Here is a 16,984-nt window from a genome sequence, read left to right as displayed (position 1 = left end):
TCTGGTCAGCAACTTCCCAACAGAAACAGGGAAACTGAATGATTCTGACTGGTTAATCCTGTTTCTCATCGCAGCAGTTGGTAGGAACTAAGCATTCATAAAACAAACTTTAATCAGTATAATAAGTGTTCTCAATCATTAGTGCATACACTTATAGTTTTCTGTTAGGCTTGCTTTTTCATACAAACGCTTTCAGTGAGCGTGTTCAATAGTTTTTTTCCCGTGTCATTCCACTTTATTACACACATCTTCATTTATGGACTTTAATGTTGTGAGTTCTTTATATTTCCGGATTTCTTGAGTTAATACTGATGTCGGGTGAAAATTTCAATGTGAATAACCTTACTGGAAATATATTTACTGAAAAAAGTGCTGACTGGTCCAATACTTATTTCCCCCACTGTGTATTATATTTATATATTTGCTTTATTAAAAAAAAAAAAAGTACTGTACATTTTCATGGTACAGTCAGTACTGTTTATTTTTGTAATAAAGTTCACCAATATTTTACTTCGAGTGTTATGTTTTCATTCAGTATCAGTTTTAAAGTACTATCGGTTGATTAATTGGTCATCGGCAGGTAACTAAAGCAACTTAGTTATCGGTAAAAATCGGTAGACCGCTAATTAAGATGGAGAGAGAGAGAGAGAGAGAGAAAGTGAGAGAAAGAAAGAGAGAAATGGAGATCATAAATGCATGCATGTTCCTACAAATGCATCCTGCGTTATTAACACAATGATAAAAATGGGAATAAAACTTACATACACACACACACACACACACACACACACATCTATATATATATATATATATATATATATATATATATATATATATATATATATATATATATATATATAGTTTATATATATATACACACACACACACACACACATATATATATATATATATAGTTTATATATATATACACACACACACAATATATATATATATATATGAAAAGTATAAAGCAGTATAGAACATGGATGGACACAATACAGTTTTATATATATATATATATATATATATATGTATATGTGTGTGTGTATATATATATATATATATATATATATATATACACACACACATATACATATATATATATATATATATATATAAAACTGTATTGTGTCCATCCATGTTCTATACTGCTTTATACTTTTCAGGGTCACGAGAAACCTGGAGCCTATCCCAGGGAGCATTGGGCACAAGGCGGGGTGCCAATTCATCGCAGGGCACAATCACATACACATTCACACACCCATTCATACAGTACGGACACTTTGGAAATGCCAATCAGCCTACCATGCATGTCTTTGGACTGGGGGAGGAAACCGGAGTACCGGAGGAAACCCCTGCAGCACAGGGAGAACATGCAAACTCCGACCACACAGGGCCATGGTGGGAATCGAACCCCCGACCCTGGAGGCGTGAGCCGAACGTGCTATCCACTAAGCCACCGTGCGCCCACTGTATTGTGTGTATTTGTAAAATAGGTTGTGCTTATTTATTACAACAGCTATTTATTTTTAAAAAAAAGAAAAAAAAGAGAACTGTTAAACGGCAGAATCTTTGCTCATTTCCTCCTTCTTTCCCCACACCCATGCTAAGCAAATAAGTTGAGAAGAGTCAGAGTATATATCCTGTGTGAAACTCACTTTGACTTGCTAAAGGTTAGAACACCAGGTCACATGCATTATGTAACAAAAAGTACCACTCTACATCTTTACAGTAACTTTTTTCACCCCTCCATCAGCTCGTACATGGGCTCTAATATGATTTAAATGATGTACATTACAGTCTTCGGTTATGTGCAAGATGTAACTATTTAGAGAAGTTGTTCAACAAGCTGTCGCTACGGCAATTTAGGTGACTCATACATAGCGGTAACATTTTGTCCCTTAGCGCTTTACCCGTCACTTGATGTAAGCTTGGAGAACACGCTGGCAGTACATACATTTCTGTGGCTATGAATCCCGTCAGCTCGGAGAGGAAGAGGAAGAGCATGAAGACGCAGCAGCAGATCGAGACTGTGGGGAGGGAGACCAAGGTTAGGAACACACGCTTACGCATCAGGGGTTTTGGTTTAGCAACCGACAATAATAACTGGTTTACTGTCAGTGTTACAAACAGCAGCCCTGTTTAGGACAGCAGTGAAATCAGCTCAACTCAGAAAGCCTTTTATAGCGAATTATTGTTATTTTTGACTTTATCCAAAGCATAGACCTTTTTTTTTTACTACTTATTTACCCCCCATGAGATCCCATAAGAGATAAGAACATTTCTACACTGGCATTTTAAATATGACAAAGTATCATTCTCAATTTATCTAGTTATTACTTTACATTGTGCAAACAATATGTCGAAATACTTCCAACATATTGTAAAATTGGAAGAAAAAAAAATATTGTAATATTTAATTTTAAAAATATTTAACATCTTCAAACATATTAATACACTCTTTTCCCTTCTGCAGTTTTTTCACCCTTCCTTTCACCCCCTCCTCACCCTGTATTTCTGTTTTGGAAGGGGTTTTTTTTCCCCTTAACGCATGCATTTGATTTCGATATGAAACATACATGTTTTCAATCCTATTCAACGGACGCAAAAAAACCCCAAAAAACAAAACACCACACAGTCAAGATGAAATAGAACTGTGGAATTACGTCATCGCGTCAACCTAAAGACGAGCGATACTGTATGTGGCTGGGCTGCCACACTTCCTGTGCAGGTCAGCGGCCATGTGATCAAATGAATAACACGCAAAAAAAAACAAAACAAACAAAAAAAAAAAAAAACAGCTCGAGTAAGCACAGCTTTATTTACATGGAGACAGTCACCAGTGACTCAGAGAGTCACATGACTTCATTGCAGCCACGTCATTCTTTGGCGTGCTGCGGTTCATTCCAGTTTACACAAGCTAATGTTTAGCTACAGCACAAACAGTAGGGAGTGTTGCGATGACAAATACACCACAGATCTAAGCACTGAGAATATGATCACCGCTTCCATTTAGATAGGACAAAAAAAAAATTAATAAATGGTGATTGGTGGTCGACCTTTATTCAGGTATTTTACCCCTCACTAAATTTTAATAGTTAGATCATATTAGTTGACAGCTATTTAATCTGATACACTTAACTCTGGTCTTGAATAAACACTCTGGTCTTAAAAAGAGATCAAGTTTGTCAACTTTCCCAGCAGAATAATGGCTTTAAAGACTATCAAATGTTTGTCATATCACGTCACGAGCATATGACACCTTCTGGCTTGAAAATCAAATATTTCTTCTTCCTGGGTGAAGGAGTACTTGGATAATATTTCGATGAATATGACTAAAGATGAGCTCATCTACCTTCGGGCTTACCAGTCATAACAAAGGCCACTGGAATGCAAGTGGGAATGCCAATGTAGTAGGTAATATAACTTGAGTCAAAGGGCTACTCCTATGATTGTGTAATTCCAAGTGCTGCTGTGTCATGAGGACTTAAACAATGAGCAATCAGTGAGGAAACAGTTGGAAGACTGGAATGTTGACAACATAGCGATTAGGGCAAAGAGCACAGCAACTGACCAATCAGTACTTAAACTGGTGGTATTAGTGAGATTTGGGGTTGGGGGGGGGGGGTTAATGGAGAGGAGGCGGAAAATCCTGGACAGACCTGTGTATAAGCTGATAAGAAATCTGTAAACACTACTTACTGAAGGCTCCAGTGTATGTGGGCTGGGTGAGGTCTTTGGGCACCTTCCGGTATATATCAAACCTGGAAGGAAGAGAGAGAAGTTAGTAAGAAGGAAGGAAGACTAGTCAGAGGAAGCAGGAGAAGAGAAAAAAGGTAAACACGTAACGCTCTTGAGAAGCACACATGTGAAGGCACATTCTGTTCCCAGAGAGTTAAAAACATTGACAGGGCCTTAGGAATGTTAACCATGGCAGCAGGCCAAGAAATCCACAGATTGCCTTCGGCGCCTTAACATCACACCTCTTCCTTTATTTTCCAGACCTTTTATTCCTGTGGCATGTTCACAGGACAGTGTGACTGAGGCCAAAGGGAGTGCTCTCAGACCTGACTGAACGGCCTATCCCACCTAAAAGGAAGTAAACGATCACAACTGCCCCCCAATCCTCACAAAGAAAAACTTCAGAGATTCTTAAGGGCCGTTCTTTAAAACTATAAAGAGATGAAAGCAGGTTTATTCTTTTTTTTTTTTTTTTTTGCTGAAACAGACATGCATTAGTAACGGATTACACTGCAAAACCGACGAAAACGTCAAGTGAGAAAATCTTGCTTTATCATAAGCTCATAATGAGGAATAAGATTAGGGATCGTTCTACACGTTTTTACAAATTTAAAAATAGGAATAGTTTTGTTATATTAGGAGATAATTGTGCTTCTTTCAATAAGTTAATGTTGGAATTTTAAAAAAATGATGTCAATAGAACATTAGAATTTCAAGCCTAAAATAAGACATAATAATAATAATAATAATCATCTTACATTTATATATGGTAATTTCAATGTTAAATACATAGACTTGTAAAAAATAAAGTATATATATATATTATATATAAAAATCTGATATTGAAAACTGAAATCTGATTTTCCCTAGATTTTAAACACACTAAAAGCACAGCCATTTCTTTGAAATTAAGTCAGCAAATCTACAACACACTAATTTTATACCTGTATAACTATAAAATGCAATATCTTCATCCAGTATGAAGTTTTTTTCCCCACCCATATTCTTTAAACCTCCTCAGATTTCCTTTCAAAGCAAAAAATGTACTGTATTATAAGTCTCCACAGCAATTCCCTATTTTACAGGAACTTATTACTAGTCCTAATAGCACTAAAGCAATACTTTTATTTATTAAGAAAAAGCCTAAATGTTCCTGAACAGTGTAAATATTTAATAATCTACAGTTAAAATGTTCAAAACGAAAATAAATAAATAAATAAAAAAATAATTATATATATATATATATATATATAGAATAGATACAATAAGAATATGTATGGTGTACATGTAAAGCCAACACTCGTCACACTGATCCTATACAGACCCTAAAAGTGAATTAATCACCTTGGGTGGATAAACAGAATTAAAAAAAAATTTAAACACTCGAGATGTTCAGAAGTGACCATTTCAATTCGGAAGAACTGTGTGGAAAAGTTTACACACACGGATTGCGCAGCAGCGAATCAAAACGAGATTCTGGACTGATACGACGGTGATTATTTATGATTAATCAGTAGATGCAGAGGTATCTCAAGGAACTGAGAAAAAAAAACGGAAAAAAAAACATTTTTTCACTTTCGTATAAAGCGTTCTAGATAAAAGTTAGTTTGTCCACATGGACCTGAACGAGATTCTGCCTCGGCTGTGAGCATGGGGTTAACACCATCTCCCTCTGTAGAAAGAGCTCGAGCATTGCCTTTTTTAGGAGCTTTCTCCAGCCGCGCTCCTGCACAAACAATTCCAGGCCTTTTTCGGTGTTTAAATCGTTTCGCCGCGTCGCAGCCTTGGCCCGGCCCTCGCTCACATCATCACTGCAAAAAATAAATAAATAAATACACACAAACATCTGGGCGCATTTCTTCCACCAAGCGCTGCGATGTGAAAATCATATCTGACGCAATCGGGAGAATGGAGAAGGTTATCTCCTGTATCAAATATCAAGTACGTGTGACATGCCCGTTTCTTACTTCACAGGAAGAAGGAGAGAACATTTAATCTTGCCAAAAGTTATTTTGGAAAACTGTTCTTAATCGAGAGACTGATGGCTCTTAAGAATTTTTTTTTTTTTTTTTTAGAAATCTTTTCACACATCCATTAGACTGAACTTATTCGTATAACATGACTGAAATGGTTTTATTTTATAAGTCAGGAATGCATACAAGCTGCTTATCTCACACCTCTCACATTGCCACATACACATAACTGAGAGGTAAATGGGGCATTATGGGGGAGAGTGTCCTCAACCAACACCAGACCCTTAACACTGTATGGCAACATCAGCCAAACCTTGCATTTAGGCCACACTTTTAGAGAAATAGGCCAGAATGCAGACGCACGTAGTTTTATTCATTTAATTAGGTTCAAAATCATGTTCCACGCAAAGCCTACTTCGTTCATGTATGCATCATCATGTCACTGATTAATCCACCCCCATTAACCTTGTTCCATTTCTACCACCATGCAAATGACCACTTCCCTGAATTAGCTTACCCGAGTCAGTAGGATATACGACCGCGTGTGCTCGTGCTCAAAGGTCATTAAAGAGTGGTGCGTGCGCTACGTGCTGCTCCTGTTCCTTCGTGGAAAATGCCTTTTCATGAAATTTACAACAGTGTTAATGGCTAAATCCAGTGCACTACATATTCTCTACTCTACAGCCTATCCTACTGCTTACTCCTGAATGCCATTTCTCCAGCTGAGGACTTGGTTGCTCAGAACTGGATTGTTAGTGAGTCATACTGTAGTTCGGGTGTTGACACTGTAACAGAAAACCGTGGGCCGTTATAAAAAAAAAAGAAAAAAAAGAAAAAAAAAGTAAGAAAAAAAAGCGCACGTTCTAGTTTCAAGCACATTCTGTACCCAAGTGAGAGCATATGAAGCGGAATAATAACATTTGCTTGTACTGGTTATAGAGCAGACCCGTTCTCACTTCCTGTGTCACAACTCAAATGTGGAACAATACAGACTGTACTTAAAAATGGTTTAGTTGAGAAATCAACAAAACACTACGTCTTATCTACAGTACAGTATAAACACCAGGGTAAAAAAAAGAAAAAAAGAAACATGACAGCAGTAACAGGCTGCTATTAACACGTATTACTTTCAGGTGCTGTTTATTAAAAGAATAAGATAAATGTAAGCTCTATTTTCATGTCTTTCTATGCTGTTCGGCAGCTCTATGAAAGGACACCTCGTTGTTTTCGCTAAAACCCTCAAGTTGACGTGTTACAAACGCCTGGTAGTGCACTCACTGGCTGACTGACTAACAATCATGTTGAGAAGATGAGCACGTATTTCACTTTCACACCCTTTTGGTATTACAGTTTGACTTTCACGTATGACTGGATGGTAGACAAACAGGGCTCGGCAAAATGTTCCATAACAGAGTCTTTATCTATTTTGGCCACAAATTTAACGTTCCATAAGGGTCTGCTTCCATTTCCGTGTAACCAGTCGCCAACCGCTGCCTGCTCGGATAGCCTTAGCTGGTAGGCAGAACGATTTGAATCAGTAGGTGGGGGTGACGTAAGTAAGAAAACATGATGGATCACGCTGATGTAAGAAAGTAATCAATAACAGGGTACGTGAGTAGGTAGCAGGTGAGCAGGTTTATCTTAGACTGTTACGAAGCACCGACACTGGAGACCCCTTCCATAAATAAACGTCTCATCACAGAAAACGCCACAATATCAGCCATTACACGTTATATATATATATATTCTGTTTATGTAGCGCATCCACCATACAAGTCCTTGTGTACATTGTGATCAAAGAAACAGTAACATATTAGCATGAGTTCATTAACATAAAGCTTGCAGCTGGAACCACTGGTACTACTGGTATTAAAGAAAATTATTCAATCAATCAACGCCCTCTGACTGATCAGGAGCAGTCAACAGCACTTGAAGAAGAAGAAGAAAAAAAATCATGATAATTTGAACATGTATAAATTGAACGTTTCCATGATACAAGATATGTACCAAGATACGATTTGATAAACTGCCATAAAACAATTAAAGATCATTAAAAAAAAAAACTGGAATAAAAAGATAATGCTATATTGCTATACGATCACAACATTGATATTATATAATCATATTGCCCTGCTCTATGTAACAGCAACTCAAAATTATGAATGCAGAAACAACTATCAGGCAAAACCTAGGATGAAATCCAGTGACTGTCTGATCCTAACAAAACTTAAAAACGAATGAGCTTAAGCCATTAACCGAGCCTCTGAGTAGAAACAGAGTCGATGCTATAATTATGTGCTAGATCTGAAAAACTACCCTTAAACTAGTCTTAAACTAAATAACACTTAAAAATTGGTTGCGAATCTTTTAATTATGCTTGATGCAATAACTGCATCAAGCTGGTGACCCAGTGATATCACCAGACTGTTGCATTCTTTTTTTGTGCTGCTTTTCCAGGCTTGTACTGCAGCCTCTTTATGTTATTTGCTTGCAGGGGTTTCTCCCTTCAGTCTCCTCTTCCAGAGGTGAAATGCTGCTCAATTGGATTAAAGTCTGGTGATTGACTTGGTCGGTCTAAAACTTTCCACTTTTCCCCCCCGATGAAGTCCTCTGTTGTGTTTGCAGTGTGTTTTGGGTCGCTGTCTTGCTGCACGATGAAGTTCCTCCTAATATGTCGGATACATTTCTCTGTTAGTTAGCAGACAGGATGTTTCTGTAGATTTCTGAACTCATTCTGCTGCTTCCATCACAAGTTCAATCATTAAAGATTAGTGAGCTTGTTCCAGAAGCAGCCTTGCAAGCCCAAGCCATGACACTACCTCCACCATGCTTGACTGATGAGTTTCTATGTTTCGGATCATGATCAGATCGCCTCTTTGTCCACACTTTGTCCTTTCCATCACTTTGGTAGAGGTTCATCTTGGTTCCAGAACTTTTGTGGCTCATCTCTGTATTTCTTTGCAAATTCCAATCTGGCTTTCCGATTCTTACTGCTCATGAGTGGTTTGCATCTGGTGGTATGACCTCTGTACTGCTCTCTATAAATCTTTCAACAGTGGATCGAGATACCTTCACTCCTACCCCATGGAGGTGGTTTTGATGCCACTGTCGTTTTTGGCTTTTTCGTCACAGCTTTCACAAAATTTCTGTTATCAGCTGCTGTTATTTTCCTTGCTCAACTTGTTCAATGTCTGGTTGTTAGAAACCACTGGTGTACTTTCTTTTTCAGGACATTCCATTCCTCCCTACAGGGGATCAACACAGGTATACATCTTATCTTATGCCCAATACTTGTGTAATGACTCCAGACACTGATTTTCCCTCTTTTCTCAGCTTCAAATCAGCTTGATTTTCTTCCATAGACAGCTCTCTGGTCTTCATGATGGCTTATCCTTTTTAAACAACAAATGCTGCATTCACAGGCCAAACCCAAGACCCAAACCGAGATTAGACATTCATAGCTATTCATTGTTTAAACAATGACTCAATCTCACATGGCACACCTGGGCAACAGGAAAGACTGGTCAGTCACGTGTTCCAATATTTTTGATCACTTGAAAAATGGGTGGGTTCAAACTTGGTGGGTTTATCACATCTTGATGTACATATCAGGAAATGAAAGCTGATCCATCATCTCATTAATCTTTTGATTTCAAACACTTTTCTGTGAATCGGACCATCTATGTAACCCAACCAAAGTAAATAACAGTCATCAGAACAATGCAATCTTTAACCTGACACCTTCAGGAGACACTGATATTTTGTTTTTAATGTTTCGCAATGTGTATCGCAACATGTGTGAATATAACTTCAACAGACATTGTCCATACTGTGCATCCATACGTAATGCATATATACCCCCGTCCTGAGCTTTTTAAAAATATATATTTTAGATTTATTTCAACAATATGGATGGTTATTATTCGTAATGGTCTACACCCATTCAGCCAGCGTAGTTTCATCAAGGATTCTATCAAGTCTATGTTATGATTGTACAAATCTTCCACTGGATAAGAGGACATGACTTATCTGTTGGAAATCAGTTATTAGAGGATGAACTGGAGATATATGATTGAGGCCGATGAGAGAGAGAGAGAGAGAGAGAGTGAGTGTGAGTATGTATGTATATATGTGTGTGCGCGCGCATGTGCGAGTATGTATGTATATATGTGTGTGTGCATGTGTGAGTATGTATGTATATATGTGTGTGTGCGCATGTGTGAGTATGTACATGTGTGAGTATGTATGTATGTGTGTGAGTATGTATGTGTGTGAGTGAGTATGTATGTACATGTGTGTGAGTATGTATGTATGTATGTATGTATGTGAGTATGTATGTGTGTGAGCGCGAGTATGTATGTGTGTGTGAGTATGTGTGTGAGTATGTATGTATGTGTGTGCGCGAGTATGTATGTGTGCGTGAGTATGTATGTGTGTGCGCGTGAGTATGCATGCATGTATGTATGTATGTATGTATGTATGTGTGTGTGTGTATGTATGTGTGTGTGCGCGAGTATGTATGTGTGCGTGAGTATGTATATGTGTGTGCGCGTGAGTATGCATGTATGTATGTATGTGTGTGTGTGTATGTATGTATGTATGTATGTATGTGTGTGTGAGCGCGAGTACGTATGTGTGAGTATGCATGTATGTATGTATGTATGTATGTATGTGTGTGCGCGCGAATATGTATGTGTGCGTGAGTATGTATGTGTGTGCGCGTGAGTATGCATGTATGTATGTATGTGTGAGTATGTATGTATGTGTGTGTGTGTATGTATGTATGTGTGTGAGCGCGAGTATGTATGTATGTATGTGTGTGTATGCATGTATGTATGTATGTGTGAGTATGTATGTGTGTGCGCGTGAGTATGCATGTATGTATGTATGTGTGAGTATGTATGTATGTGTGTGTGTGTATGTATGTATGTGTGTGCGCGAGTATGTATGTGTGTGTGCGCGTGAGTATGCATGTATGTATGTATGTATGTATGTGTGTGAGTATGTATGTATGTATGTGTGTGCGCGCGTGAGTATGCATGTATGTATGTATGTGTGAGTATGTATGTATGTGTGTGAGCGCGAGTATGTATGTATGTGTGTGTGAGTATGTATGTGTGTGCGCGAGTATGTATGTGTGTGTGCGTGTGAGTATGTATGTGTGCGCGAGTATGTATGTGTGTGCGCGCGCGAGTATGCATGTATGTATGTATGTATGTGTGTGAGTATGTATGTATGTATGTGTGTGCGCGCGAGTATGTATGTGTGAGTATGTATATGTGTGTGCGCGTGAGTATGCATGTATGTATGTATGTATGTATGTATGTATGTGTGTGAGCATGTATGTATGTATGTATGTATGTATGTGTGTGAGCGCGAGTATGTATGTGTGTGAGTATGTATGTATGTATGTGTGTGTGTGTGCGCGTGAGTATGTATGTATGTATGTGTGTGTGAGTATGTATGTATGTGTGTGAGTGCGAGTATGTATGTGTGTGAGTATGTATGTATGTGTGTGTGAGTATGTATGTATGTGTGTGTATGTATGTATGTATGTATGTATGTATGTGTGTGAGCGCGAGTATGTATGTGTGTATGTATGTATATGTATGTATGTGTGTGTGAGCGCGAGTATGTATGTATGTATGTGTGTGTGAGTATGTATGTGTGTGCGCGAGTATGTATGTGTGTGTGAGTATGTATGTGTGTGCGCGAGTATGTATGTGTGCGTGAGTATGTATATGTGTGTGCGCGTGAGTATGCATGTATGTATGTATGTGTGAGTATGTATGTATGTGTGTGAGCGCGAGTATGTATGTATGTATGTGTGTGTGAGTATGTATGTATGTGTGTGAGCGCGAGTATGCATGTATGTATGTATGTATGTATGTGTGTGAGTATGTATGTATGTGTGTGTGTGTGCGCGTGAGTATGTATGTATGTATGTGTGTGAGTATGTATGTATGTATGTGTGTGAGTGCGAGTATGTATGTGTGTGAGTATGTATGTATGTGTGTGTGAGTATGTATGTATGTGTGTGTGAGTATGTATGTATGTATGTATGTGTGTGAGTATGTATGTGCGTGTGTGTGAGTATGTATGTATGTGTGTGTGAGTATGTATGTATGTATGTATGTATGTATGTATGTGTGTGAGCGCGAGTATGTATGTGTGTATGTATGTATATGTATGTATGTGTGTGTGAGCGCGAGTATGTATGTGTGTGCGTGCGTGAGTATGTATGTATGTGTGTGAGCGCGAGTATGTATGTGTGTGCGTGCGTGAGTATGTATGTATGTGTGTGAATATGTATGTGTGTGTGAGTATGTATGTATGTGTGTGAGTATGTATGTATGTATGTATGTATGTGTGTGAGCGTGAGTATGTGTGTGTGTGTATGTATGTATGTGTGTGTGCGCGAGTATGTATGTGTGTGAGTATGTATGTATGTATGTATGTATGTGTGAGAGCGTGCGCGTGAGTATGTATGTATGTGTGTGAGTATGTATGTATGTATGTGTGAGTGTGTGTGCGCGCGAGTATGTATGTATGTGTGTATGTATGTGTGTGTGAGTATGTATGTATGTGTGTGCGTGAGTATGTATGTATGTGTGTGAATATGTATGTATGTATATGTATGTATGTGTGAGTGTGTGTGTGCGCGTGAGTATGTATGTATGTATGTATGTATGTATGTGTGTATGTATGTGTGTGTGAGTATGTATGTATGTATGTGTGTGTGAGCGCGAGTATGTATGTGTGTGAGTATGTATGTATGTATATGTATGTATGTGTGTGTGAGCGCGAGTATGTATGTGTGTGCGTGAATATGTATGTATGTGTGTGAGTATGTATGTATGTATGTATGTATGTATGTGTGTGTGAGTATGTATGTATGTGTGTGAATATGTATGTATGTGTGTGAGTATGTATGTATGTGTGTGAGTATGTATGTATGTGTGTGTGTGTGTGTGTGTGCGCGTGAGTATGTATGTATGTATGTGTGTATGTATGTGTGTGTGAGTATGTATGTATGTATGTGTGTGTGAGCGCGAGTATGTATGTGTGTGAGTATGTATGTATGTATATGTATGTATGTGTGTGAGCGCGAGTATGTATGTGTGTGCGTGCGTGAGTATGTATGTATGTGTGTGAATATGTATGTATGTGTGTGAGTATGTATGTATGTGTGTGTGTGAGTATGTATGTGTGTGTGTGTGTGTGTGTATGTATGTGTGTGAGTATGTATGTATGTATGTGTGTGAGTATGTATGTATGTGTGTGTGAGTATGTATGTATGTGTGTGAATATGTATGTATGTGTGTGAGTATGTATGTATGTGTGTATGTATGTGTGTGTGTGTGTGTGTGTGTGTATGTATGTGTGTGAGTATGTATGTATGTATGTATGTATGTGTGTGTGTGTGAGTATGTATGTATGTGTGTGTGTGTGAGTATGTATGTGTGCGCGAGTATGTATGTGTGTGTGTGAGTATGTATGTATGTATGTATGTGAGCGCGAGTATGTATGTGTGTGCGTGCGTGAGTATGTATGTATGTATGTGTGAATATGTATATGTGTGTGAGTATGTATGTGTGTGTGTGAGTATGTATGTATGTGTGTGTGTATGCGTGCGTGCGTATGTATGTATGTGTGTGTATGCGTGCGTGCGTATGTATGTGTGTGTGAGTATGTATGTATGTGTGAATATGTATGTATGTGTGTGAGTATGTATGTATGTGTGTGTGTGAGTATGTATGTGTGTGTGTGTGTGTGTGTATGTATGTGTGTGAGTATGTATGTATGTATGTATGTGTGTGAGTATGTATGTATGTGTGTGTGAGTATGTATGTATGTGTGTGAATATGTATGTATGTGTGTGAGTATGTATGTATGTATGTATGTGTGTGTGTGTGAGTATGTATGTGTGTGTGTGTGAGTATGTATGTGTGCGCGAGTATGTATGTGTGTGTGTGAGTATGTATGTATGTATGTATGTATGTGAGCGCGAGTATGTATGTGTGTGCGTGCGTGAGTATGTATGTATGTATGTGTGAATATGTATATGTGTGTGAGTATGTATGTGTGTGTGTGAGTATGTATGTATGTGTGTGTGTATGCGTGCGTGCGTATGTATGTATGTGTGTGTATGCGTGCGTGCGTATGTATGTATGTGTGCGTGCGTGCGTATGTATGTATGTGTGAGTATGTATGTATGTATGTATGTGTGAGTATGTGTGTGCGCGTGAGTATGTATGTATGTGTGTGTGAGTATGTATGTGAGCGCGAGGATGTATGTGTGTGAGTATGTATGTATGTATGTATGTATGTGTGTATGTATGTATGCATGTATGTGAGCGCGAGTATGTAGGTGTGTGCGTGCGTGAGTATGTATGTATGTGTGTGAATATGTATGTATGTGTGTGAGTATGTATGTATGTATGTATGTGTGTGTGTGTATGTGTGCGTGAGTATGTATGTATGTGTGTGAATATGTATGTATGTATGTATGTGTGTGTGTGTGTATGTGTGCGTGTGCATGTATGTATGTGTATGTGTGTGCGTGAGTATGTATGTGTGTATGTATGTATGTATGTATGTATGTATGTGTGTGTGTGTGTGTGAGCGCGAGTATGTATGTGTGTGCGTGCGTATGTATGTATGTGTGTGAGTATGTGTGCGTGAGTATGTATGTATGTGTATGTGTGTGCGTGCGTATGTATGTATGTGTGTGAGTATGTGTGCGTATGTATGTATGTGTATGTGTGTGTGTGAGTATGTGTGTATGTGAGTATGTATGTATGTGTGTGTGTGTGAGTATGTGTGTATGTATGTATGTATGTATGTGTGTGTGTGTGTGTGAGCGCGAGTATGTATGTGTGTGCGTGAGTATGTATGTGTGTGCGTGAGTATGTATGTATGTGTATGTATGTATGTATGTGTGAGTATGTGTGTGCGTGAGTATGTATGTATGTGTGTGCGTGAGTATGTATGTATGTGTGTGAGTATGTGTGTGTGTATGTATATATGTGTGTGCATGAGTATGTATGTGTATGTATGTATGTATGTATGTATGTGTGAGTATGTGTGTGCGTGAGTATGTATGTGTGTGCGTGAGTATGTATGTATGTGTGTGAGTATGTATGTATGTATGTATGTGTGTGTGTGTGTATGTGTGCGTGTGCGTGAGTATGTATGTATGTGTATGTGTGTGCGTGAGTATGTATGTGTGTATGTATGTATGTATGTATGTATGTATGTATGTGTGTGTGTGTGTGTGAGCGCGAGTATGTATGTGTGTGCGTGCGTATGTATGTATGTGTGTGAGTATGTGTGCGTGAGTATGTATGTATGTGTATGTGTGTGCGTGCGTATGTATGTATGTGTGTGAGTATGTGTGCGTGAGTATGTATGTATGTGTATGTGTGTGTGAGTATGTGTGTATGTGAGTATGTATGTATGTGTGTGTGTGTGAGTATGTGTGTATGTATGTATGTATGTATGTGTGTGTGTGTGTGTGTGTGCGCGAGTATGTATGTGTGTGCGTGCGTATGTATGTGTGTGAGTATGTATGTATGTGTGTGTGTGAGTATGTATGTATGTATGTATGTATGTGTGTGTGTGTGAGCGCGAGTATGTATGTGTGTGCGTGCGTATGTATGTATGTGTGTGAGTATGTGTGTGTGCATGAGTATGTATGTATGTATGTGTGAGTATGTGTGTGCGTGAGTATGTATGTATGTATGTGCGAGTATGTGTGTGTGTATGTATATATGTGTGTGCGTGAGTATGTATGTATGTATGTGTGTGTATGTATGTATGTATGTATGTATGTGTGAGTATGTATGTATGTGCGAGTATGTGTGTATGTATGTGTGTGTGTATGTATATATGTGTGTGCATGAGTATGTATGTATGTGTGTGCGTGAGTATGTATGTATGTGCGTGCGTGAGTATGTATGTATGTGCGAGTATGTGTGTGTGTATGTATATATGTGTGTGCGTGAGTATGTATGTATGTGTGTGTATGTATGTATGTGTGAGTATGTATGTGTGAGTATGTATGTGTGTGAGCGCGAGTATGTATGTGTGTGCGTGCGTATGTATGTATGTATGTGTGAGTATGTATGTGTGAGTATGTATGTGTGAGCGCGAGTATGTATGTGTGTGCGTGCGTATGTATGTATGTATGTATGTATGTATGTATGTGAGTATGTATGTATGTGCGAGTATGTGTGTGTGTATGTATATATGTGTGTGCGTGAGTATGTATGTATGTGTGTGTATGTATGTATGTGTGAGTATGTATGTGTGAGTATGTATGTGTGTGAGCGCGAGTATGTATGTGTGTGCGTGCGTGAGTATGTATGTATGTATGTGCGAGTATGTGTGTATGTATGTGTGTGTGTATGTATATATGTGTGTGCATGAGTATGTATGTATGTATGTGCGTGAGTATGTATGTATGTGCGTGAGTATGTATGTATGTGTGTGCATGAGTATGTATGTATGTGCGTGCGTGAGTATGTATGTATGTGCGAGTATGTGTGTGTGTATGTATATATGTGTGTGCGTGAGTATGTATGTATGTGTGTGTATGTATGTATGTGTGAGTATGTATGTGCGAGTATGTGTGTATGTATGTATGTGTGTGCGTGAGTATGTATGTATGTATGTATGTATGTGTGTGAGCGCGAGTATGTATGTGTGTGCGTGCGTGAGTATGTATGTATGTGTGTGAGTATGTATGTATGTATATATGTGTGTGCGTGAGTATGTATGTATGTGTGTATGTATGTGTGTGCGTGAGTATGTATGTATGTGTGTGAGCGCGAGTATGTATGTGTGTGCGTGAGTATGTATGTATGTGTGTGTGAGTATGTATGTATGTGTGTGAGCATGTATGTATGTGTGAGTATGTGTGTGTGTGCACGAGTATGTGTGTGTGTGCACGAGTATGTGTGTGTGTGTATGAGTATGTATGTATGTATATATGTGTGTGCGTGAGTATGTATGTATGTGTGTATGTATGTGTGTGCGTGAGTATGTATGTATGTGTGTGAGCGCGAGTATGTATGTGTGTGCGTGCGTGAGTATGTATGTATGTGTGTGTGAGTATGTATGTATGTGTGTGAGTATGTATGTGTGTGAGTATGTATGTATGTGTGAGTATGTGTGTGTGTGCACGAGTATGTATGTGTGTGTATGTATGTATATATGTATGTGTGTGAATATGTATGTATGTGTATGTGTATGAGTATGTATGTATG

General features: G+C 38.5%; 1 protein-coding gene across 7 annotated transcripts in view; it reads right to left on the bottom strand.

Moving 5' to 3' along the window:
• The window catches only part of ergic1 (endoplasmic reticulum-golgi intermediate compartment 1), a 35,638-nt gene that overhangs the window by 9,395 nt on the left and 9,259 nt on the right, over nucleotides 1–16,984 (bottom strand). For 2 of the 7 annotated variants that reach the window (XM_053630365.1, XM_053630363.1), the window contains exons 2-3: nucleotides 3,703–3,764; nucleotides 1,958–2,030 (exon numbers count right to left, since the gene is read on the bottom strand). The exons of 1 other annotated variant lie outside the window; for it this stretch is intronic. In XM_053630365.1, the coding sequence (XP_053486340.1) occupies nucleotides 1,958–2,007 (50 nt within the window). In that variant the 5' untranslated portion in view covers nucleotides 2,008–2,030; nucleotides 3,703–3,764. Of the gene's footprint in view, nucleotides 1–1,957; nucleotides 2,031–3,702; nucleotides 10,691–16,984 lie in introns of those variants that run through there. 4 more of the 7 variants (XM_053630364.1, XR_008386499.1, XR_008386500.1 and 1 more) reach the window with 4 other exon arrangements.

The sequence above is a fragment of the Ictalurus furcatus genome, chromosome 8, assembly GCF_023375685.1.
Source record: "Ictalurus furcatus strain D&B chromosome 8, Billie_1.0, whole genome shotgun sequence".
Taxonomy (NCBI): Eukaryota; Metazoa; Chordata; class Actinopteri; order Siluriformes; family Ictaluridae; genus Ictalurus; species Ictalurus furcatus.
The sequence above is the reverse complement of the archived record's forward strand: the minus strand, read 5'-3'. Positions and strand labels throughout refer to the sequence as shown.